The 24,245-nt window shown below is 47.3% G+C and overlaps 1 protein-coding gene across 1 annotated transcript in view; it reads left to right on the forward strand.

Moving 5' to 3' along the window:
* CORO2A (coronin 2A) overlaps window positions 1-24,245 on the forward strand; it is a 61,239-nt gene that overhangs the window by 26,568 nt on the left and 10,426 nt on the right. Inside the window, exons 2-6 of the mRNA XM_076362609.1 lie at window positions 12,206-12,406; window positions 17,651-17,767; window positions 22,488-22,637; window positions 23,199-23,378; window positions 24,065-24,181. Of these exons, the coding sequence (XP_076218724.1) occupies window positions 12,206-12,406; window positions 17,651-17,767; window positions 22,488-22,637; window positions 23,199-23,378; window positions 24,065-24,181 (765 nt within the window). The remainder of the gene's footprint in view (window positions 1-12,205; window positions 12,407-17,650; window positions 17,768-22,487; window positions 22,638-23,198; window positions 23,379-24,064; window positions 24,182-24,245) is intronic.

Genomic DNA, 24,245 nt, shown 5'->3' on the forward strand with positions numbered 1-24,245 from the left:
AGGAGCTCCAGGTGGCCTAGACAAGAGGAGAAGTTTCTTGTGCCCACTGGGCTTGTTCAACCTGTGAGTTCTCCAGATGCTGTTTTGTGCCACTTTGAATGCTTTTGTGCCTCAGTTTCCTTCCTTTTCCGTGATGTTGTGTGATCTCTGCTTCTGAAGGTCCCACCCCTTTTGCTCACCATCATCTTCAGCTCTGCATCTGGATGGGATGGTCTCTTCCCTCTAGGCATCCTTTTTGCAGTCCCATACAGTTGTTGAGGTTAATCTCAGGGAAATAGGGCCTGCTTGTTTCCACAAGAGCAGTAGAGAAAGTTTCAGCTCAAATGCTGCATCAAACAAATGAACTCAAATTAAACTTTTGGCTTTCACCTGCCATTATACCACTCTTAATAGTGACCCTGAACAGTGATCTATTTGAAAGGAACTAGTCTGACCTGTTAATGGCAGGTATGATGGCCATTGCTAAACAGCTTGACTTGCAGCACAGCTCTTGGTACCATAATGAAACAGATTGTTCTGCAGTAGCTATATCTGATTCAGCTGTTTTGCCCTGGATGTTAAGAATTGCAATTCTGACATTAAGTATTGCAACTGAAAATTGCTTAAAATGGAGATACTGGGTGCTGTGCTGAGGGGGTAGTGCAGCCAGTATGAGCGGGTATAGGTCTGCCACACTCTGGACATAGCAGGCTTACTGCACATGAAATCACAATATTATGTGATTTCTCTGTTCGAGCTCTGTGAGTCTGTCTCCTGTCCAAATCGGGGTCAGCCATAGCTCTGTTGTCATTGCTAGGCTTTTATTGCGTCTCCCTGGGAAACGCCACTGGTGGAGATTCATGCGTTTCCCTCTCCCACTCCTGTGACTGTTAGAAGGTTTTACTGCTGCCTAATTGGAGACTTCTCTGATGCGGTTAAAACATATTTTTTTACTATCTGTCTCCCCTAGACTTTGAAAGCAGATGATTTATATCCTCTTTATAGCAACTTTTTCTGTGTTTGAAGCCTACTGTCATGGCTCCCCTCCATCATCTCCACCCTGAAGCTTTTAGGAGTTCTTAGTAGGTCACAGACCTTTGATTACTGGTCAGTACCACTCTCCACTGAATTCTCCTCTGTCTGGCACCTTTCCTAAGAGCAGTGCCCAGAGCTGAAGTCTTTTGTCTGGTGTTCGTGTTGCTGATGATGGGAAACACAAGCTGAACTGAAATCCCAGTGCAGGCATGTGGAGTGGGTCAGGAGCAGGCAGTCCAGCGTCGTTCTCTCTGCACGCTTGTTCTGTTTCATTTCTGTCCTGGAAATACAGACAGCTCATGCCATGGTTAAGTATTTCAGCACAGAGCCAGTCTACCTCATTCCTTGCTTATATTTTCAGAGCAGGGAACATACATGGAAGGAAAGAAAATACACAGAGAACATCCAGGTTGGCAAATGACCAGCAGGAGTAGGGAAGTGATCGTGCCCCTGTACTCGGCACTGGTGAGGCCGCACCTCGAATACTGTGTTCAGTTTTGGGCCCCTCACTCCAAGAAGGACGTTGAGGTGCTGGAGCGTGTCCAGAGAAGGGCAATGGAGCTGGTGAAGGGTCTGGAGAACAAGTTTTATGAGGAGCGGCTGAGGGAACTGGGGTTGTTTAGTCTGGAGAAAAGGAGGCTGAGGGGAGACCTCATTGCTCTCTACAACTCCCTGAAAGGAGGTTGTAGCGAGGTGGGTGTCGGTCTCTTCTCCCACGTAACAAGCGATAGGATGAGAGGAAATGGCCTCAAGTTGCGCCAGGGGAGGTTTAGACTGGACGTGGGGAAAAATGTCTTTACTGAAAGAGTGGTTAAATATTGGAACAGGCTGCCCAGGGCAGTGGTTGAGTCCCCATCCCTGGAAGTATTTAAAAGACATGTAGATGCGGTGCTTAGGGACATGGTTTAGTGGGCATGGTGGTGTTGGGTCAACGGTTGGACTCGATGATCTTAGAGGTCTTTTCCAACCTTAATGATTCTATGATTCTAAGGCTGGCATGCACTGAAGAGCGTGCAATATAGGACCTGGGTATGCTAAGTGGGATTTCCTGCCACCAAACTTCTTGGTCAGGTTACAAACCCATCTCCCATCTGACCTTGATGTAGTCTAAATTCCTCTCTGCTCCAACTGGGTGCAGCACAGCCCGTGATATGCATCCAGCCATTGCTGGAGACGTGCATACCACCTATTCACAGGGGAATGAGGCAAGGTCTGGTTCGTAGCTACTCCTCCTTTCCTGGACTGACACTGTCACACTGCCTGGCTGTGGTTCCCTGGGTGAGCTGAGGGGATCTCATCGCTGCCAAAGACATGCAATTCCCTCTGCTTCCAGCTGTGATGTGACCCCCATCCATTTGTGCTCTGTTTGACCCACATCAGATACTTTTTATAATCTGATTCTGCTCAAGTGTCTTATTCCTTTTTTTTTTTTTTTTTAAATCCCCTCTCTGGGTTAATTTTCCGCACTTTGAGCAAGAGAAAGCAGCTCATGGATGTCACTGAAAGTGCCAGAACATAAATAGGCCAGGAGTGTGTGCTGGAGAGGTCAGCTTGTAACAGTGTGTGGAACCACACCCAAGAGCTGGTATTTCCAGGAGATAAAGTGCCCATCAATCTTCTTTCAGGTCTTCCTCAGTGTATAAGGAAAATGGTCTGTACGTCCTCCAGCTCCTGGCACTATCTATGCCAAGGATATCAAAGATGGTAAAAGGCAGAATGAAGTGCTGCCAGTGTCTTGAGTTTCTAGCCTATTAGTGCTGACCTGGCTGCTGTGACTCTTTCACAAAATACTGTGCGCAAGAGGAGAAGGTGCTCTCAGTTGGGTCTGAATTAGGCTACCGTATGTCTGGGTTTCCTCAAACATATTTCACTTCATCCATGTGGTTATTTTGTCCAGGAGCAAGATAAATTCATCCAGAATTCACAAATTTCATGCACGGTGCAGGCAAATCTCTAATCCTAGAGTAAGTGGGATGCAGTGGGGCAAGCGGGAACATGCTGGCCTATGGTGAAGCATGTGTTCAGTCAGTTGGACATGCATATGCCCGTTTGTTTTGTCTGACATTTCCTGGAGAGTAGTAAATATGCCACAGCATAGCTCTCCAAAGGCTGCTTCTGCGTGCTGCAGACATCCCTAAACTTCACAGCCCTTTTAGGAGCTCACATCTTCAGCAAGCAGCTAGGACCTTTGCAGTCAGGTTTCACGGATGAGTCATGAAAAGCTTACTTTTCATAAACAACCTTGGGAAAGAGTCAGAGCTAAAGCAGAGCAAAGTCCCTTCAGTGCTGCTGCATCATGGTGGACCTGGATTCTCCATCTTTAACTGTTCTTTAGAGGTCACATAAGCATTTCCATGTTCATGTCTGGTAAGCTCGAAAGGGCTGAGTAGGTTGTGCTTGAGGGTATCAAAGTACCCCAGTGGTTTTCTGGGCACCTTTTCAGGTGCCAGGAAGAGGAATCCCACCCATTCTGAGCACTGGGCTGCAAATTGCTACTGCTTTGCTGTTTTATCTTACAATATCAGACCCAACTGCTGAGCCAAGGACGATATGACTGTGTCTTAAAAAAAAAGAACAAAAGGTCTTGCAAGCAGCAAACTTACAGATCAGTTCTAGCTTGATTCCCTTCTGGTCTTCCTTGCATGAGCCGTTGCTGACTGTGCTTGCTGCATTTGTGACTTAACTTGTGCATACCCAGAAACAGTAGGGCTAGTTGCAGGCCCGTTTTTCAGTGAAGCCTGCACTCTGTGCTGCACATCGAAGATCTCTCCAGATGTTTCTCTGCTTACCCTCAGGGCTCCATTATGCTGGGCCAGTTGTCCGAATCCCTACTGCTTGCAAGGGGCTGAACCAAAGTTTTCACAGTCAGGGAGCTTGGATTCTAGCAAGACCTCTGTTCTTAGCAGGTGGGAGAAATTGCAGCCATGACCTCACTTTCTCTGCCTCCTTCTGCTGTATTCTGGACCTTGGACAAGAGACAAGGCTTATCCTTTTATTTTGAGACCAGCTTGCATGAAGGTTCCTCTCTTTGTAGTTGAGGCTCTCCACATGATTAGATCTGTCTCTCAGGGTAGTCCATGTTGTGTCCTTCTTTCAGCTCAGAGCCAAGCACCCAGAAATGCCTGTTGTGAGAGGCTTCAAGGAATCATTTTAAACTATCTGTATGTCCTTGCTGTATCTCTTGCAGTTGCATTACCCTGCTTAGTGAGGCAGAGGAGCTGCTTCCTCTGTTTATGCCAGAAGTGAGGAACTATGAAGCAAATGGATGCATTTTACTCTATTTCATATAGAGCACTGCATATTTTTTCATGAGATGATAGCGCTCCCAGTGCTAGGGTTGCACATCTCAATGGGCAGAAGCTGTCTATGAAACACTGTCCAGCCTGAAAAAGCTTGTGCTGATTGCCTGCTGCAACCTGGTAAGCCGAGATCTAAGGAGTACTTGCAGGGATGTCTGTATGATAGTCCAGGACCTACTGGCAGCTTCAGAGAAAAATCTCCTTAATGTTCTTTGTTGGAAGAGGTGGGAGTGACAACCACAAGGTCCCAGGACTTGATCTTTGAGAGCTGGGTGAGGGGATGATAGTGGTAAACACATTCTTCTCATGCATGGTTAGAAACATACAGACACTAGTACAATCTGCAGTGTCTTCCTCCATCCCAGTTCCCCTTCACCCCACAGAGAGGCTGGTGATACTGGGAAATAGGTTGGGCTGATGGAGAGGGAAGGCAGGAGGCTGATTCTTGGACTGCAAAGGCTACGCTGCCTTCCTCCTTTCTCCAGGATGCAAAGGGCTCTGTGCTGTGTTGGCAGAGGAACGATGGTCCCTTCATCAGTCTCTTTCATCCTTTTGTCAGTTCAGCATCAGTCTCCGTGCTGGGATAGCGGCACCAGAGCCCTGAGCAGCAAGTGAGGGGGGATCTTCTACCTCCTTGACCAGGTGAGAGGACTCAGACCTCAGCTCCAGCTCCAGCCTCTCAAGATGGGGCTATGCTGCCCATGGGCACTGCCCAATGTGCAGGGATGGTCTGCATGCCCTTGCTGTGGGCACCCTGGCTCCTTGATGCCCCACAAGCAGGTGGGGTGAGCTAGGGATCACTGAGCTGTGGCTTCAGGCCTTACCTGGTGCTGTATACCCAGGATTTTCAGGACCTTGGGCTCTGCCCGTGCTGGCCCACCCTGTTAAGACATGACTGTGCAAGGAGAGACCCTCTGTACGCCAGGGCCAGCCCTCCAGCGCAGGGAGAAAGCTAACCCCATTAGTCCTAAAAAATGTCCAGGGACAGCATATTGTTAAGGGACTATGCAAAACATTTAATTTTGGGGCTCTATAAAATATGCTTTTTTTTTGGAGGTGATGGTGAAAGTTTTTGCAATGAAAAAACAGTCCTGTCTTGTTGACAGAATGTTGGTATATTTTCCCTCACTTCCTCCCCCCCATCCCTTATACCAGTTGCTATTTGCACAGTTTTGAAAATGGTTGCCCCTCCAAACAGCAGTTTTCATGGAATGGCGAAGAATATGTTGTCATCATTCCCTGTCCGAGGAACAGATGGGAGAGCTGAGCCTGCAAGACAAACTTCAGGTTTATTGGGTTGAAAGTCCACATCATATGAGTGTGCATCTTGTTATGTTGCCAGTGAAATTTTTAGGGCAGTATAAGATACACATGGCTGAGATCCAGAGGCCCTAAAATCACAGAGTCACAGAATAATTGAGGTTGGGAGGGATCCTTTGAGATCATCCAGTGCAACCCTCCTGCTCAAAGCAAGGTCAACTAGAGCAGGTTGTCCAGGACCATGTCTGGTCAGGTTTTAAGTATCTCCGAGGGTGGAGACTCCACAACCGCTTTGGGCAACCTGTTCCAGTGTTTGACTACCTTCACAGAAAAAAAGTGTTTCCTTGTGTTTAAATGGAGTTTTCTGTATTTCAGTTTGTGCCCATTGCTTCTTGTCCTGTTGCTGGTCACCACTGAGGAGAGTCTGGCTCTGTCTTCTTTACTCCTCCTCCTGAGGTATTTGTACATATTGATAAGATCTTCCTGAGCCTGCTCTTCTCCAGGTGAACAGTCCCAGCTCTCTCAACCTCTTTTCATATGAGAGATGAAAAGAGTCCCTTCATTGTCTTCATGCACCTTGACTGGACCAGTATATCCATGTCTCTCTCATACTGGGGAGCCCAGAACTGGACCCAGCACTCCAGGTGTGTCTCACCAGTGCCAAGTAGAGGGGAAAGATCAGCTCCCTCACCCTGCTGGCAACACTCCTTCTAATGCAGCCCAGGAAGCCATTGGCTTTCTTTGCTCCAAGGGCACGTTGCTGGTGGCTCATGGTCAGCTTGTTGTCCACCTGGACCCACAGGTTGTTGTCTGCAAAGCTGCTTTCCAGACAGTTGGCACCCAGCATATACTGGTGCATGGAGTTATTCCTCCATAGGTACATGACTTGGCTCTTCCCCTTGTTGAACGTCATGAGGTTCCTGTGGGCCCATTTCTCCTGTATGTCGAGGTCCCTCTGGATGGCAGCACAACCTTCTGGTGTTATCAGCCACTCCTCCCTGTTTTTTGTCATCTGCAAACTTGCTGAGGGTACGCTCTGCCCCATCATTCAGATCATTAATGAAAATGTTAAGCAGCATTGACCCCAGTGCCCACTCCAGTGCCCACTCCAGTGGGGCGCACCACTGGAGGCTGGCCTCCAGCTGGACTTCGTGCTGCTGATCACAAGCCTTTGAGCCGAGGAGTTCAGCCAGTTTACAGTCTACCTCAGTGTCTGCTTATCTAGTCTGTACTTCATCCATTTGTCTATGAGGCTGTTACGGGAGACAGTGGCAAAAGCCTTGCTAATGTCAAGATAAACTACATCCAAGTCTTCCTTGCCTTGGACTTTCCACACATTCAGGGCCCCCGATACCTTAACGACCATCTTAGCAGTAAAGGCTGAGGTGAAAAAGGCATTCAATGCCTCAGCCTTTTCTGTGTCCTTTGTCATGAGGGCTCCTACCCCATTCCTCAGCAGGCCCACGTTTTCCCTAGTTGTCCTTTTACTGCTGTGGTACCTGTAGGAACCTTTCTTGTTGCCCTTCACACCCCTTGTCAGACTCAACCCCAGGTGGGCTTTAGTTTTCCTAATCCCAACTCTGCATGTTTGGATAGTGGTCACCTTCTTTTGCCTGGTGTCCGTCTGTTCTTCTGCCCTATGGATGGCAGTAAAGGAGAGGAAACCTAGAAGGAAACCAAATAATTGTGACTGGCAAAACCTGAAAACAGGGAAGAGGGAAGTGAACATTTAAAAATGGGAAAGGAGGAGCTTTCAGGGAACACTGAGCAGGGCCCCCTGGCAGATCCCACCACCCCAGGATGGGCCTGGGGAGGTAGTAGATGCCCAGGGCTCTGCCTGGCACTGTGAGTAGAGGGGGAGCAGATGTAGCCCTGCTACTGTCAGGATCTCCTCGTTCAGCTCCCTTTTCCTCTGGAAGTGGGAGCCTGTGTGACCAGGGCCAGGAGGAGGTTGGTGAGAAGGTCCTGCAGTGTGTTGGGGCCTTGAATGGGGGGAGGTAGGTGGAAAGTACAGCCAGAGCCTCTGCAGCTTTGGAAGAACTGAGAAAAGTTACTCGTACACTAGGGTCTCCTGCTTGCCACGGAAAGATGGGGGAGAGAGGGATCCCATGGAGGTGCCTCTGCCTCCTGCTCTAGGGAGGATTTTGCAGCTAGCTCCCTGTGGCCCACAGTCTCAGCTCTGATGATGCTGCAGCCCCCCACTGCTCCCTGCCCCCAGCAGTGAGGACCTGCTTCCTAATGTCGGTGTGGTAGGCAAGGGTGGGGCATGGAAAGGGTGAGATGAACATGGAAATGTGTCAGTGTGGCATGGCTTGGGTGAACTAGTTTGATGTGAAATTAGCTGAAGTGGAGCGTGGGGTCATCTGGCAGCTCAAAGGCCCTTATGGAGAAGGTGGGGGCTGCTCTGCTGCAGGACTCACCCAAGATGGAAGAGGAGTCAAGGTGGGCTTGCGTCCAAGAGTGAATGGTGGGAAATGCTGCCGGTGGCCGAAGTGGCCATCTCTGCTCACTGCCAGGAAGCTGTTTCTGTTCTGCGAGGAAGCCATTTTGAGTAGCTGACAAGCTTGCAGGGGTGAAGAATAAAAGAGGAAAGACCAGTTCTCTCTGCCTGGTACAGGAGTGCAGCAGGTAACATAATGTTGTTCTTCTGAAACAGGCACTCGGGAGCTGCTCAAGTACAGTCCTGTAGAGAAGTGTTTTGCTCAACCCAGCTCTTCCCAGCTTCTCTATCTGGGCTGCTGCTTGGCTTTCCGTGTGTCTCACCACAACTGTGTTCGGAAGTGGCATCTGGCACTTTTGGATTGCAGATGTGTCATGGCACTTTGGGCCACACCACAGCTCCTTCTGGGAGCAGGAGATATATCATAAACTGGCATCTCCTTGCACTTGTAAGCTGAGGAGACCCTCGTCTCCCACACAGCATTCGCTGAGCTGCCTTCTCTGACACCTGTGTAAGGAGGAAAGCCCAGCTTTTTGCCAGCTGCACCAGAACAGGTTCTCTGAGCCCTGGATGGGAGATGCTGTAAAAAACATGCTTCTTCCCCTTGCCTGGCCACGAGTGTTTTTCTCCCAGCTCTGCCTTCGTTGTGGTGCTTTCTGCTCTTCTTGTTAAGAGGAAGGAGCAGAGATGCCTCTTTTCCCTCTGGCCCATCTCCCTGCTCTATCTTCAGCCCTGGAGAGTGGACATGGCACGCAGTCATACTGTCTCTCCCAGGAACAAATACGGCATTGCGTCTAGCAGAACAAAGGGTGGAGGGTGGTCAAGATGGTTGAAATACCAGATGACGAGTGAATAAACCAAATCCTTCCTTCCAGGAAGGTAGAGGGAGGAGGAGGAGAAGAAGTGATTGGAAAACCCTGCTGCTTTAAGAAAAAAACAAGGAAGAGGCTTGTAGCTGTAGACTGAGGCCCCTTCTGCCCTGTCATGCAAGCACAGGAGCTGAGCAAGGGGGCTGGGCCAGGACTGCTGATTGAAAAGGGCTACCAGTGGCCTGTGACTGGTTCCTACATTGCCCTGACAGCAGTGGAAGGGCAGATCTGGGCAAGCTGCATGAAGGCAGACTGCACTGCGGACCTGCTGGGGGATAAGTGTCTCTGTAGTCCTTTTAGTACCTGTACGCCCACCTATGCATTTGGTATTGGGCCTACATTTATACATAACAGAGCATTTGGTGTGTTGAGAGCTCTGATGGAGAACTTCTAGGAATGGTGACCTCTTTAATCTGCAAGGATCTTCTTGTAGGTGCCATAGCTTGCACTGTCTAATAGCTGAGATCCCTCAGAGCCCTGGCCGTGATGTTCTCATAAACAGCCAGCTGGAAGATGGTCTCTTGCTGAGGAATCACATCTTGTCTGCTACACAGCTTGTAGCAGATGGCTCTACAGACAGGGGCTTATTTTACTTAGTGAAGATGTGAGCATTTTCAGTTGTAAATCGTAAGGTTTCAGTATGATTTGGTGACACCGTGCCCTTGGTTTTTGCCAGTTCAGCCTCCTGTTCAGAGCAGGACTATTATGAACATTAGATTAAGGAGGATATGGCTTTGTCTAATCAAGTCATGAAAGGATTTCTAGGGACAAGAGACCTATCACCACTTGAGCAACTTCTAGTGCAGAACACTCCTCCACACTCCTTCCAAAAAAGTTTTTCCTCATGTCCATGTGTCTGCTTTATTTGGGATCAGCATCTCCCACTGTACCAGATGCAGTCTGCTGATGCTGCACCTATTCAGGCTGTTTTTCGCCATATCTAAGAGTTTTTTCTTTCAATGCTGAGCTTTCTGCTGTGGCTGCAATCATGTCAAGAGGGACACTTTAACAGTGGGATTGTCTTTGCCAATTTTATGATATTCTTAAGTCATATCTTATGACTTAAGATATAAGTCATATCTTGCCCTGCTGTCCGAATTGTAGGTGCTTTGAAGTCCATTCCTGTGGCAGCTGAACCTTAATTCTACAAATTGAAATAGGAGAGAGCTGTCTTTCCTAAGCACCGTCCAAACTTTGGCATTTAATTCCTTTTATTTCCTTTATTCCTTATTTGCTGTCAACATTTTACAGGTAGTCTGCATGGGATGTCAGTATCTTGCTGGGTATTCCTGTTCTCCATAGGAATGATACTGCAATAATGAGTATCTCCCGTGTGCTTGGCGACTCCTTTCTGCAGAGGAGCCTTGAACCTCCAGACAACACGCTCTCTCCCACTTCAAGAGCAGTTTATTTAGAAGTTCCTTGGAGCCAGGCAATTTTGGAAACATAATGTTCCTGCTGTAAGAAAGAACTGCTGCATCCAGACAATACAGTAATTTTTTTTTCCTTCGTGTGAGTAAACTTAACCACTAAAGCTGTAATGAGCGTGAAGTTGTTTGAGAACGCTGCACCTCTGGGGCTGTTTGGGGAGCTAGCCATTTGTATGTAACCTCAGCTTGCCTTCTGCCTGTGAACATCCCTTCTTCCAGGATTAGCTTCTCAGGATCACTGCTTTCTTTTTCAAATAACTTGCATTTCTTTGTTTTTGTTTGGGTTAGGTAGCCCTCACTGTATCAGAGATCCTTTGCACCTAATGTTTTCCGTACAAGAAATTTAACCAGCTAAGAATATGGACAAATGCAGGGTTAACATAGGTAAAACACACCAAGGTAAAAGTGAGCAACAAAAATGACTGTGAAAGCAACTGGTGATCTGCCAGGACTGATTTTTTACGGGCATGTGTATTTGTCCAAGGTGGGGTTGGCTCTGAGTTGTGCCAGTAGATTGGGAGGAGGCAGGGAATAGGACAGGACTTGTGTCCTAGCACTATTCACAGCCCAAATCTTCCAGTGTTATGTGGGATGTGAGCTTTGTGGATCTTCGTGTTGATAGGTGCTTGTAAAGCTCCAGTTCGACTGCCCAGGATCAAGCAATACAGATTCCTAGCACTTAATAGTCATCCCAGGAGGATGCAATACCGTGCCAGCAACAAGGACATTTTGGTTTAGAATTGCTTAGACCCCTGCTTGTCAGGTGATAATGCTCTTGGCTTCCTACCATTGAGCGTGTGCTTCCCTTCAAATGCTTACCCATGTGAGTGAGCGGTCTAAGTCTTGCTGTAACTCAAAAGCTGTTTGGTTGGGTTCCTGTTTCAAACTGGAGTATCGTTGATCCAGCATCACTGATAATATCTTCGCCAAATGCATGTTAAACAGATAGATATGGGGCAAAGCCGAGCCCTCTCCCAGTCTTTGCCCAGACTCCCAGCTGATTGTGTGGGGCTCTTTTTCACCCATAACCTTCTTGCCTGATCTGCATTTCTTTTCCTTTGGGCAGTAGGATCTTCTCACCATCCCCACCATGTGCCTTTTACTGTCTAGGTCTTGTGGAAAGAGCAGGAGTTAATAGTCTGAATTGCCTTTTCTGCCCAACACTGGTGGTTTCCTATTTGAAATCAGTTGCATCAGTTCCATTAAGCTTCACTGCTCTCTGTGGGAAGGGATTCTTGTGTTTGGCATGCTTTATGTATCTCTTAAACACCATTTAAAATGCTGTCTGTCAGAGGGCTGTGGTGCAGTTATAAATCAGACGTGCAGAACGTCATTGTCAGTGGGAGAAAAAACAACAGGTGACTAACTATTCCTATGGTGTGTCAAACCTCTTTTTTCCCTTCATGTGAGCAAAGTTTAGACTCGTTTTTGGTCCTAAACCACCTGAGGGCTAAACAAAGCATGCATCCAGACTGGCTCATTCACTCGCCATCTTTCAGGCTTTCCTCACCCAAGATGTTACATCTTTCATGCTTCCTGAGCTCTGTCCTACCGGGATTCATCTCCTCTTAAACTTGCTGCCATGTGGCCCTGCCCCAGCGATAGGGACTGCTGGTGCATGCACAGCCCAGCTGGCAGGTGATGGAAAGAGCTGTCTTTTCTCCCCCACACTCTCCTTTCTCCATCAGAGATGTTCAATGGGTGCAGAGACAGGTCATGCCAAAGGGGTGAAGACCAGCAGAGAAAAACGTGGCTGCTGCTTGCTGGTTGAGGTGCGAGGAGCCCAAATGGGGAGGGTGAGCCTGTGCTGGGGAGAGGGGGATGGGGGGTCTGCAATCCTTGCCAGGACAGCCAGTCCTTATGTCATGGGGCGTTGTGTTTCTCCCCTTGCAGATGTCGTGGCACCCACAGTACCGCAGCTCCAAGTTCCGCCATGTGTATGGCAAAGCCGCCAGCAAGGAGAAGTGCTATGACTGTGTGCCCATCACCCGCAACGTCCACGACAACCACTTCTGTGCCGTGAACCCCCACTTCATTGCGGTGGTGACTGAGTGCGCAGGCGGGGGGGCCTTCCTCGTCATTCCCATCCACCAGGTGAGCTCTGCCGAGGCGAGCTGGCTTTCGTGAGCGTGTTGAGAGGCTGGAGGAGAGCTGGGCTTTCTAGGGAGCTAGATTGCACAGAGGATATTCAGTTAATGCTGTTGCCCAAATTGCAAAATGATGGAAGGGGCCCCAGATGCCCTGGCAGGTGATTCCTGGGATGTGTGTACTTATATGTCTTACATTGCTGCTTGCAGTTTTTTAACACCTTCCTTCATTTCATATCTCATTTGCCTTTCTTGTATAATCAGCAGGAACTGTGCTGTTCAGATGTTTGTCTCCTAGGAGAAATTGCAAATAAAAAAGCAGTTAGTAGATACAGAGGGCAAAAACTGAAAGGTGGTTTAGTGGCATGGCTTCAGCTGTGACCAAAAGAGAATATGATATGTTTTGCTCTACCTTCTGCTTTGTGAAACAATGGAGACACGGTTATCAGGCAATGAAGCTCTTAAGCTTCAAGCACTGATGCTGGAAAAACTTCCCTTTCAGAAACAAATCCCATGTTTATGGGTTTTGATGACTTAGGGATCTGATGAGAGGGAGAAGCTGGCTGTCTGATGTTTATTGCTTCAGAAAAATTAGGCATGCACTAATGTGGATTAACTTCAATATGAGATTATGAGCTCTCTGGAATCAGGGCAGAACAGATGAAAGGCAAAAGTTCAACCTTTAATTAAAAGTAATTGATGGTGTTATTGTAATGCCACTTTTTCAATATATATTTGCTAAGGATGAAAGTGAACTGGCTATGCTTGAAGAACCTAGCACAGTTCCCAGCCCTTCTAGACTTCATTTATTCAGCTCCTTCACCGCTGGTGCTGTTCAGAGACGGTCCTTCTAAAATTAACCACTACCCTGCTTTTCTTGACTGAGTCACTTCTGCCCCCTCGACTGTGGTCTGTTGAGGCTGAAGAACTCGTCTTTATCACAGAGCTGCATCTATAAGCAGGCAGCTGGTGACTGTGGGATGAGGGGTAGGACCCAGGTCTCAAAGTGTTGGCAAAATGAGCTGAAGGTGCTTGCACTGCTTACTATTAATTCCTCTGTTTTCTCACCTCTTCTCAGCTTGTCCAGTCTTTAGTAGCAATTCTTCCGTTCTTAACACCTGCTCAGATACTCCACCCAGATCTGAAATACTGCTTGCAGAAGTCAAAGGTATGGTAGAACTAGAAGATACAGAAAAGGATAATTAAAGTACATCAATGAAAATGTGAAATTGCTTTCATGTGAGGAAAGACTGTGAGTTAGGCCTCAATCAGTCTGGGAAAAAAGACAAATAAGTGAGATATATAAAACTGTGAAGAGGGTGGAGAAGAAGCGTAAGGAGCAATTCTTCTTGATTTGTGTGGTGAAGGGGATCCTGGAGACCAGGGAGCAGACTGTTAGCAGCAGATGTGAACGCTTCTGCAGTTCAGATGTGGAGCTCACTGCTCCAGATGCTGACAAGCCCAGAAGAATTAAAGGGTTCAAACCAGGATGGAATTATGGAGATGAGTTGGTTTACAAACTGTGTGTGTTCAGCTGCAGGTCCCCTAGTTCAGGAAGTCCCTTGAGGGTTGACCTTTGGTGGTGGATCAGGGAAAGAATCTGTATGTACTGTGCTTCATGCAGCTGTTCTTCAAATACCTGTTCCTGACCCATGCTGGGAGGGAAGAGCGGCCCCAACCACCCACAGAAAGGGGTTCCCTGAGTCTGAGGGCTGCAATACCAGTTACTTTTTTTCGTGATACACTTCCAAACTGGTGCCACCTGGTGAAGAGCGGCAGCTTTTGACTTGTGCTCCTGGTGGTGGTATTTGTGGCTGCCACCTCCTCCTGTGGTGGTGACCCATGGTAGACAGCATACTGGGCTCTTGGCTTGTGCCGCTGGCTGCCAGAGCACCGAAGGCAGCCCAGTCTGGAGACATGTGCCTAGAACAGTACTGCCCTCTCATGATGGATAGCTGATCCGTGGTTACTTTTGATGGCATTCACAGGGAGCAGCCACATCGCAAGCATGCTACAGTGTGGAGGAAAAGCCCAAGAGCCAGGACGTCACATTTCACCAAAGCGGGAGATGGTGGCCGGGACAGGGAGGGCTGCACTTTCTGGGGAGGATAAACAACCTACTCGGGGAGCTGTTCTTGTCCCTCCAATGCTTTTTTGAGTTCATTCTGCATATGCTACTGGAGGGGCTGCCTGCCTCAGGATGTGCTCAAATGCAGGATCAACCTCGCTCTGTTTAACCGTGCCTCCTTGCTTGTTTGTTGTACTCCTCTCCTGCTGAGTCATGGACACCAAGCTTTCTCATCTCTCCTTGAATAAATACCAATTCTTGCCTTCCGCACCATTCTTCCCCTCTGAGAGCCTGGGGATGATGTAGGGTTGGGAGCAGCAGGGGTTATGTAGGGAAAGAGCTCTTTGCCATAGATACCCTCCTTTCAGCAGGCCTTTGCATTCAAACTGAAGAGGAATTAGTTTAATATTTGCAACCGCTTGGAGAATGGTCTTCTGTTGCAGTCAGTTAGGTCCTCATGAAGATGTGTCATTGAAGCCAGCTGGGTGGAACGGCAGCACATCTCACCAGGGAGGGAAGTGGCTGTGGCCACAGGGGATGCTTGGTGCCCAGAACAGACCGAATGCCTTTGTAAATCTTGCAAGTCTGAGGAGACATGGGCTCATTGACTGTAACTGGGAGATGAGCTGCTTTCCCGCAGTGTGGCCTTGGTGTAGGCTGGTGTCTGACACAGATGTGTTGGGGAAGTGCATGCCAAGGAAGGGTCTGGACTCAGAGGGCAATTTTGTGTCCTTCCTTTGAAAGGCAGAGGCCTGCCTTTTTCTGTCTCTGATGGCCAGACTTGGTTGAGACTGTATCTGTCTCTTCATTTGCAGCATAAAGCAAAGGGATAGCAAAATGAGAACAAAGTCCCGAGAGACAGGGAGATACTTGTGTCCAAGTCTTTGCAGTCTTCAGTCTTTTCAATGTGTCAGCACCAGGTGTGAACAGGTCTACAGGATATCTGTGGTTGTGTAGACCTCCTAGACACAAACCCTGCTCCCTTCTCTTTGGGGGCAAGAACTATGAAATGAAACCTGTGATGACCCCTCAGGCCTTACCTAACTGACGCCGTATGTGAGTGCTGTGCCGCGATGTGACGACAAGGTGTGTTAGTGCCCTTTGGAGAACACCTGAGAAGTGGGGCTCACCCATCTCACGGTAATCTACCCTGTACAAATCTGCTTGGAGAGTTTTAACAGCTGTCCCACTAGAAGTGGTTTTCATCAAGGAACTCCGAGTTTGGCTACTTTTCAAAAATGCTGGGAGTTTAGAAAGCGGGGGGTTGAAAAATTACTCATTTTCAAGCTCTGCAAATAACTGTGGAAGCCACGTACCTCTGCATGAATGACAACACATCTAGTTACTGAAGTAGTTTTTGATCTGTGGAATGAAATTTCTCTCGCACATGAAGAGCTTTACTTCCACATGCAGAGGCGCATCTGAGACCAACAGTGCTACCTGCCATATACGTTTGTTGGCAGTCTGGGGGTTCATCTGTTGTGGGTCCTGCTCTGTCCCAGGGCTGCAGGGTTCCATTGGGGCAGGTGGGACTGGTGGCCCAGAGGGCAAGAGCTCCTTTTGCAGGCCAGCTGAGCCTGCTGGGGATGTGGGGGTAGGAGAGCCTTGCAGGATGGGGCAGGCAGAGCGGGCTCAGGGCAGCCTGGGAGCCTCCCAAATGGAGTGGGGAGCAGACAGGCAGCCAGCTCTGGGAGGGGACAGAGTTCCCATAGGGATCAAGGGATCCCTGTGGAGCTGGCTGCCCAGCCCGTTGAGTTGCCAGCTTGAAACCAAGCCCTGAAGCCTGCAAAAGGACACCGTGGGTGGGGGAACGCTGCTTATTAAAGGGCTTTTATCTCTCTTCTGCCTTACCAAGTCACTTTGTATTGTCGCTGTTATAAAAGGGAATTGTTTTAGACTGTAGTCTAAAAAAGCACAGTCTTTTACATTTCAAAGCCCTCTGGGGTGTTCAGTTTAAAGCAGGTTAGTCCCAGTCTATGTAACTAACTTTCCAGTGAAGCCAAAGTAGTTACACATTGTGTCCTGTTCTGCATTCAAAACCATACAAATTTTCAAGGTTGGGAAAATTGCATCCTATCCACATCCAGGTTAGGGTCAGCACTGATTCCCCTCTACTGTGCACTCTTAAGACCCACCTCTGGAGAGGTGCAGGGAGTACACCAACAGAAGTGTCTGCTTTCCAGGAGAGCATGCATTTACATTCATTTTGATTTACGATTCTTCCAGGTGGAATAAAAGTAAGCAGGTAAGCATCACCAGCTTGCCACCATGTCTCTCTCCTTAGGTGACTGACCTTTGCTCTTCGACAGATGTCTGGGATGCAAGGTGGTTCCTGGAGCTCCCTATACTTCTGCTCCTGACAGGGAGAAGCAAGTGCTGCTCCAATGTTAATGAATTCCCCAGCACGCTTCCTAGCACATAATAAATATACCGACTTGACTTTGTAGCAGAGACTGTGCCTGCAGTATGGGTTTATCCTGATGCAACACAGCCCCCATGTGGCACAAGGCCCTCAATACTCATTAGTGTGCTTTGTGCAGGATTTTTACCAGTGAAGATGCTGCCCAAACATGGCATTTTTTTTGAGAGTCTGGAATGCTGATTGAATCCGGTGAATAGCTGGATTTGAACACCATCAGAGGGAAATAGATAGCTTGTTGAAGAAAAACTGCATTTGTGATTTGTGTCACAAATGTCTTTTTGCTTAAAAAATAAAATAAATGCTAGCTGATGAGGCTAAAAAATAAAAGCTAAAACATTTTTTTCCTGCTTATAAGAAATGTCTTCTGAAAGAGATTCTGGGTTTTTTTCCCCAAGATCTTTAAAAATGTGGAAGATTCAACTCATTCATAAGTGTTTCCTCTCTAAGTTTTATTCTGGTGTCTGAACCAAATACTGTCTTCTAACTTCAGCAGTCTTGATTGCTGCATGTGTACAGATTTCTTGATTGCAGTGTGTACTTAGGAAGGCCTGAGCACTTCTTTCCTTTCTTTTTGGTGGTATCGTCAAGACTTGCTTTGCAGGGACAGCAAAAACCCATTCTCAACAGATAGAGAGTGCCCAGGACATTTGGAGCATAACAAGCAGAAAGAGATTTCTTGCTGGAGCTGGCTTGGATCTTCCTTGAAAATGTCCTGTAATTCCATGGCTCACCTTAGGTTTGATGATATTTGTTTTTTCCAGACAGGCAAGCTCGACCCACATTATCCCAAAATATGTGGGCACAAAGGGAGTGTTCTGGACATCAAGTGGAACCCGTTCAATGACTTCGTAATAGCTTCATGTTCAGAAGATGCCACAGTAAGTTCACCAGCTTGTACTCTGCGTTATTACCTGGCTAATGTGCTTTTTGGGGAAAGAAATAAAAAAGAAACCAAAAGGCCCATGGATGAGATGTGAAAGCATATAGATACTTATTAAAAAAAAGTCAGGTAAGAGTAAGATTCCTGTCTTTCTCTTGAGGTCAGACCTGTGTGATCCCTTCCAGATGACATACCAAAATCAGTGTGAGGAGGAAGGTCTGTTTTGTGGGAGCTTTTTGGGTGTGTTTGCATGAGAAAAACAGAATATGCATTTAAAATGGAATGACTATTCAAGTTTAATCGCTATGGAACTCTTCCTTCACTTTAGAATAAAAGCTTCAACATAACATAATCTGGAACAGCTATTTCAGATTAATTCCCTGCAGAGCAAGTTTGAGCTTGTTCCTGCACTCAGTTACTCTGTAAAGTCATGCTAGATCAGTCATGGGGTAGCTGAGGAACCTGCGTCATGCTATTCTGCAAAAGGCATAAATGAAATGAGCATTTTCCTACTGAAACCACAGAAGGACTCCAGAGATGCAAAGGTTCATGCTAGTGCAAACCTCTAAAAAGATAATGAATACATCACATCAGGTTTAAGTTTTAGGCAATAAGTGGTTTGGCTGAAGTTAGTATAATGAAGATGCAGTCACATATTTTACTTCAGTGAAGGTGCAGACTACTTAGTAGGAATTGGAAGATTCAATTCATGTTTGTAAGGGACAGTTTAGCCCTTATCTACCCACTGAAAGGTTGCTTTCCATGTCCTGTCAAAAGTGTGATGTTGGCTTCTGTGATAGTGAGGACATCTGACTAACTACTGTGCTTTTTTCCAGAGATCCCACATGTGTTTTCTCCCACTGGGTATATTCATCCTCTGCCACACAGCATCAGGGAGGTTTCCCTTCTCATTTTCTCCAGCCCTGGCTTGGTGCACATCCTCTGTCATTTCAGCTCTGCCAAAAATCACTCTTGAATTGGAAATCTAGGCTCTTTGAATTGTCCTTCCTGTTTAGTAACTTGCCTTTGCTTCTTTGGATTTCATGTCTTTTTTGAAGACTTCTTTCAATTTCTGGGCTGCCTATGAGGGTTTTATTTTATCTTCCAACCCATACGCCAGGTTTTCTTGCTGTCTCAGAAAGGACTTGTGACACGAAGGCACCACCATGACCTCTCTTTTGAGCCTCAGATGGGGAATGAGCACAAGCTTTGAAGCTTCCTGCTGTAGTTACAGAATCACAGAACCATTTGTGTTGAAAGGGAGCTTGGGCAGTCTCTACCCCCACCTCCTGTGCAGGTCTGTGGAGCTGAGTCTTGAAAACCTCCAAGGGTGGAGATTTCACCACCTCTCTGGGCAACTTGTTCCTGTTCTTCATGGGGAAATTTTTTTCCTTATATGCAGTCAGAACCTCCCCAGTGTAGTTAGTGACTGCTGTATCACGTCCTCCCACCCTGCACTTCAAGACAGAGCCTGGCTCTATTTTCTCAGTAATCTTGTAAGTATTGAAGGCTTCTATCAGTTCGCCCTGAAGCTGTCTCTTCTCCAGGCTGATCAAGGCCATCTCCCTCAGCTTCTCCTCACAGGGCGAGTGCTGCAGCCTCCTGAGCATCCTGGTGGCCTCCACAGGACTCACTTAAGTTTATCAGCATCTTTCTTGCACTGGGAGATGCAAAACTGGATGCAGTATTCCAGCTGTTGTTTAATGATTGCTGAGTAAAAGCGAAAATCGCTTCCCTTGATCTAGTGGCTATCTTCCTGTTGTTCCAGACCAGGATGTTGCTAGCTTTCATCCCTGCCAGGGCATGCTGCTAGGTCATATTTATTCTATTGTCCACCAGGAACCCAGGGTCTATGCAGAAGGGCTGTTCTCTGTCAGCTTTCTTTTCCAATTTCCTACTGAAACTTGGCACTGGATCATTCTCCAGGCTAAAGAATGGAAACACTGAGCTTGTTACTGGTCTCTGCACCAAAAGTTGTTCTAAGAAGTCTTGCTGTTTGTGATTGTACTCTCTGTTTTGGTACTACCCTCCCATCATCATCCTGGCACCAGGAAATGGGATCTTAGGGGTCCCCTGCACAATGACACAGTGTAGGGACACGTCTTCCCTCCCCGGTAAGTAGTGAGGACAGCAGACTGTGCTTCTTAGTGTGACTGTCTTTCCTGGTACATGGTAGCTAGACCTGTGGAGGTCATTTATTCCAAGCCCTGCTCAAAGCAGGCCAGTTGAATCAGGTTGCTCCAAGCCTTGTCCAGATGAGTTGGGAAGATCTCCAAGGCTACAGATCCCATGGTCTCACTGGGCCCTTCTTGCAGGGGTTGAGTACCCTTCTGGGGAAGATAGGGCTCCTCTGATCTCCAGGGAGTGCCCATATTGCCATTTGTGTCCATTGCCTTTGGTGCTCTCCTTGTGCACCTCCAAAGAGTCTGGCTCCAGTCTTCTCTGTGCCTTCCTGCAGTGTAGTTGAAGGGCAGCTAGAAGAGCTCACCTTTGCCTTCTTGCTCCCAGGCTGAACAAATTCTTTTCTTTCCAGCTCTCCTCAGATTTGCTGTGCTCCTGTTTCCTCATCTCAGTGGCTGCTGTTGGACTCACTTTATGGGGTCAACGTCTGTCTTACTTGTCCTGGCCTGTACTGGAGAGCTCAGGTTGGACATACTGTTGGGACACCTCCACAGCAACACTTTCTCTGTCCTGAGAGAAGTCTGAGGAAGTTTTTGGGTTCCCAGAGGTGTCCACCACTTCCACTGGGCTGGATATTAGAGCCAAAGCCTTCCTTGCAGTCTGTTGTTAAAGGCATGGTGCTCTCTGCCATTTCTCATCATTAGCATAAGCCACTGTTCTGGCTTGTGTGCAAGGATGCATCTGATTGCTCTTAATGGGCTGGGTCTCCCTGGAACTTTTGAGGAAGGCCACAAGCTTCTGTGAAGATGGTGGAAATTTCCCATCACCCACATTCCTCAGAGGTTTCTTGGCCATTAACCAGTCTTTCTGGCGCTTGCCTTGTTGGTACCACAGCTATCTTTTGTAGCGTGTAGCTGAAGCATGTAGAGTGGTACTTTTGGGCATGGGAGGGGATGGATAGCCTCTGTCCGCACCCAGTGCCCTTTCTAGTTCCCACTGCTGCTACAGGCAGGCTTAGGACTGAGGCCAATGCAAGTGGCCAGGGGCTGAGAGTTTGAACAGTATGGGGAGAGGGCTTATCCTCTTAGCCCTTCTGTTCCTTTTGGCAAATCATCAGGCACGTATGAATTCAGCTTGCCGAAGTTCTTCTTCCCTGTGGTTAGAGGGGCAACTCTGTGCCTTTTACTTTGCTTTGTCAGGTTTTCTTCAAGATGCAGCAGGGTAGACAGCTCGTGGATTGTTCCTGCTTAGCCTGGCAGGTCTGGCTGCAAGACCTGCTTCTTTTGCACACTAAGCACTGGCAATTTCTGCCATTGAATGCACCCTGAGATTCCAGCCAGGGGCTTTTCCCTACTTTTCCCACCAACTATTTCATAGCATGGGGAGCGAATGGTTCATTCTAAGCAGTTCTTCTCAGCGTGAACACAACCTTTCCTACTCTCTCAGCCCCATTCCTTTAGTGATAGCTGTTGAAGCTGTAGAGTGTGATGCTTCTCTTACTGCTGTAGAAGTTCATCTGGAGGCTACTGGGCCCCACGTCCTTAGGTTTCTCATGGGCTTGATTCCTCAGTGGGATAAACACTGTTGAGAAGCGTGCTCATGTTCTTTCCCAGCAGGTCCCAGAATTTGTGCCTTTCCTTCTTTGGCTTAGAAAGGTGTGATCCTCATCAGCCAAACAGTGGGACACTCAGGCAGGTGTGGCTAATTTCCATGAACTATCTCCTTCAAAGAGCATTTCCCTTTTGCTTCAGGCTAAGTTCTAGAAAAATTATGACAAGCATAGTGATTTTCATTGAGCCAAAGGGTTAATCATCTGTTAGCATCCTAAATACTTGTGCTTCTAGGGTTAGTGTGAGAAAGTTTTACCTGCATAGGTTCAGCCCCTTTTGCAGGTTTCCTCTACTGTCTTCTTCCACCCCAGGAGGACAGAGGATTTTTGTCTTCATGCAGCATCCTTCTAGAAGAACCCAAGGCTGCAGATAGACCTGTTATGAGACAGCACACTCCCAGTGTTGAGTGACTTCAGTGCGGTGCTGCCCAGTCTCTCTGCTCAGGGCATCTGCTGTGTGGCCACCTGGGTGGGTTTCTGTGTACTTTGACAAATAGCTGTGTCATTTGCAAAGTGTTCGGCACTGGTGCAGTTCTTTATGGGACAAACAGTACTATAGCTGTCATCTGACCAGGGGAGTTCTCAGTTCTTTTACTACGTAGTGTTGAGTGGATGACTGCTTGGATCAATCACTGCTATGGTATCTACTGGGACTCTTTGCTGAAGTTTATTTCAGATTTGCTTGTTCCTGCTCAAAGTTTATTAGGAGGCAAGGTCTGCAAGATCTGTGGGAATAACTTTTCATAATTGTGCTGACAGCTTGGCCAGGTGTAAGGGTTGGATTGCTAAGTTAAAACAAACTGATAGAACTGCTGGCTAAAGATAGAGGGTAAAAAGGAGCCTTCAGGCCCACAGAAAAGTAAAGATACTAATTTAAAGCACTGGTATTCAGTAAAGCCAGGAGCATTCCTATTCATATAGTTATTGGTAAGTTCCAAATTAGCTCCTTACTTAGGAATCTTACAAAGACCCATCCTGTGCCATTCAGGTTAAAATCTGGGACATCCCCAAGCACTTGCTAACAAGAAACGTTACCAGTCCGAAGAAGGAGCTTCTTGGGCATGTTCGAAGAGTGGGCCTCATTGAATGGCATCCCACTGCTAATAACATCCTCTTCAGCTCCGGCTATGACTACAAGGTGGGTCTGTTCTCTGTGGAGCTCTCCTCCTGGGAGAGCTCTCCACCCTGTTTAGCAGGGTGTTTTGAAATTTGTTTTAATTTCAAGCTGTAAGATAATACTAAAGAGTTCAGAAGCCTTCTTGAGGGGCAAATTCCATGGTGACCCCAAAGGCAAAAGGACATTGCTACAAGTTCAAAAGGACTTTCTGATTTTCCAGTCTTCTGATGAACTTCAATCTACTCTGCCTTTCTCCTTTACTGGATTGGATACAATATGCAATGCCATGCACTTTTGTTTGGCTTCGTTCTTGTGCTAATGCAAATATCTTCACTGATGTTGACCATTTTTATGTATAAAATGTGGTTGCAAAGGAAATTAGAATATTGGACATTCTGAGCAGACACTGTGTCCCTGGTATATTGCTGTAAGTACCAGGAATTATTTTAAATGCTGGAGAGCAACCACTTATGATCGTAAGACTTATACGTGTAGAGAAGAGAGAAAGAAGTGAATAGGGTACACAAAGTCCCCAGTTGGTCAGGCAGCAAAGGGCTGATTTTTTTTGTTCTTTTGCCCCAGATAATGATCTGGAATCTTGACACCAAGGAGGCTGTCATCTCGAACCCGGTGAAGATTCTCGACGCTCACAAAGATGTGGTCCTCTCCATGTCGTTCAACACAGATGGCAGTCTCCTTGCCACAGCCTGCAGGGACAGAAAGATACGTCTGCTAGACCCTCGTGCAGGAACAGTCCTACAAGTAGGTTGGGTTCAGAGGTTTGTGGTCCAGCTGATCTCACCCCTTCGAGTGTTTCCTCTTCTGGATAGATTCATTGCCATTAAAAAGAAGATGCATCTGTGCCCTGTGTTGCCCAAGGCACCAGATGGTGCTATTGCCTTCTACTTTTCATGGAACACTTGCTGTCATTGTTGAAAACAGGGTTTCTGCATCTTGCTACCATGCTTCTTGCTCCCTGAAACCCTTCTTGAAGTGCACTGTTTTCATAGCTCTCTCCTGCAGTCCTCTGCGGGATGCCTTGGGAGGGCTTGTAGAGATCAGGTGGACAGTGATGCAAGTGTACATTTGTCCCACTGCCAGAGTTGTTCTTGTTGCCTGTACTTTGTATCTGTTGGTAAGGTGAAGCTGACTGCGTTTTGTAGGTATTTGCACAGATTGGTGTACACAGAAAGTCCTGCCTACGACTAATAGGGATTGCCCTCTTGCAAATATGTGACTCAGTGGTTAGAGAGAGTGGGCTTTTGGGAATGGTCCTGATGAGTTTAGGCCACTTTTCTTGGATCCCCATGAAATCCTGCTCACTGTAGTTCAGCCAGGCTGATCAGATCTGTCAGATGTGACTGAATCAGAGGTCTCATGTAGCATGAAATGTAGCTATGCAACAGGTGGTGTCTCTTACTCACTCAGTGTCCTTTCTCTTCCTATAGGAAGCCAGCTACAAGTCTCACAGAGTCAATAAAGTCTTGTTCCTTGGAAACGTGAAAAAGCTGTTCTCTACTGGAACATCTCGGTGGAATAATAGGCAAATTGCATTATGGGATCAAGTGAGTTGGACCAGCAATCTTAACCATACCAGCTTCAGTTTTCTCTCTTTTGCTGTCAGTTTAA

The sequence above is a fragment of the Aptenodytes patagonicus genome, chromosome Z (genome assembly GCF_965638725.1).
Source record: "Aptenodytes patagonicus chromosome Z, bAptPat1.pri.cur, whole genome shotgun sequence".
In the NCBI taxonomy this organism is placed as follows: domain Eukaryota; kingdom Metazoa; phylum Chordata; class Aves; order Sphenisciformes; family Spheniscidae; genus Aptenodytes; species Aptenodytes patagonicus.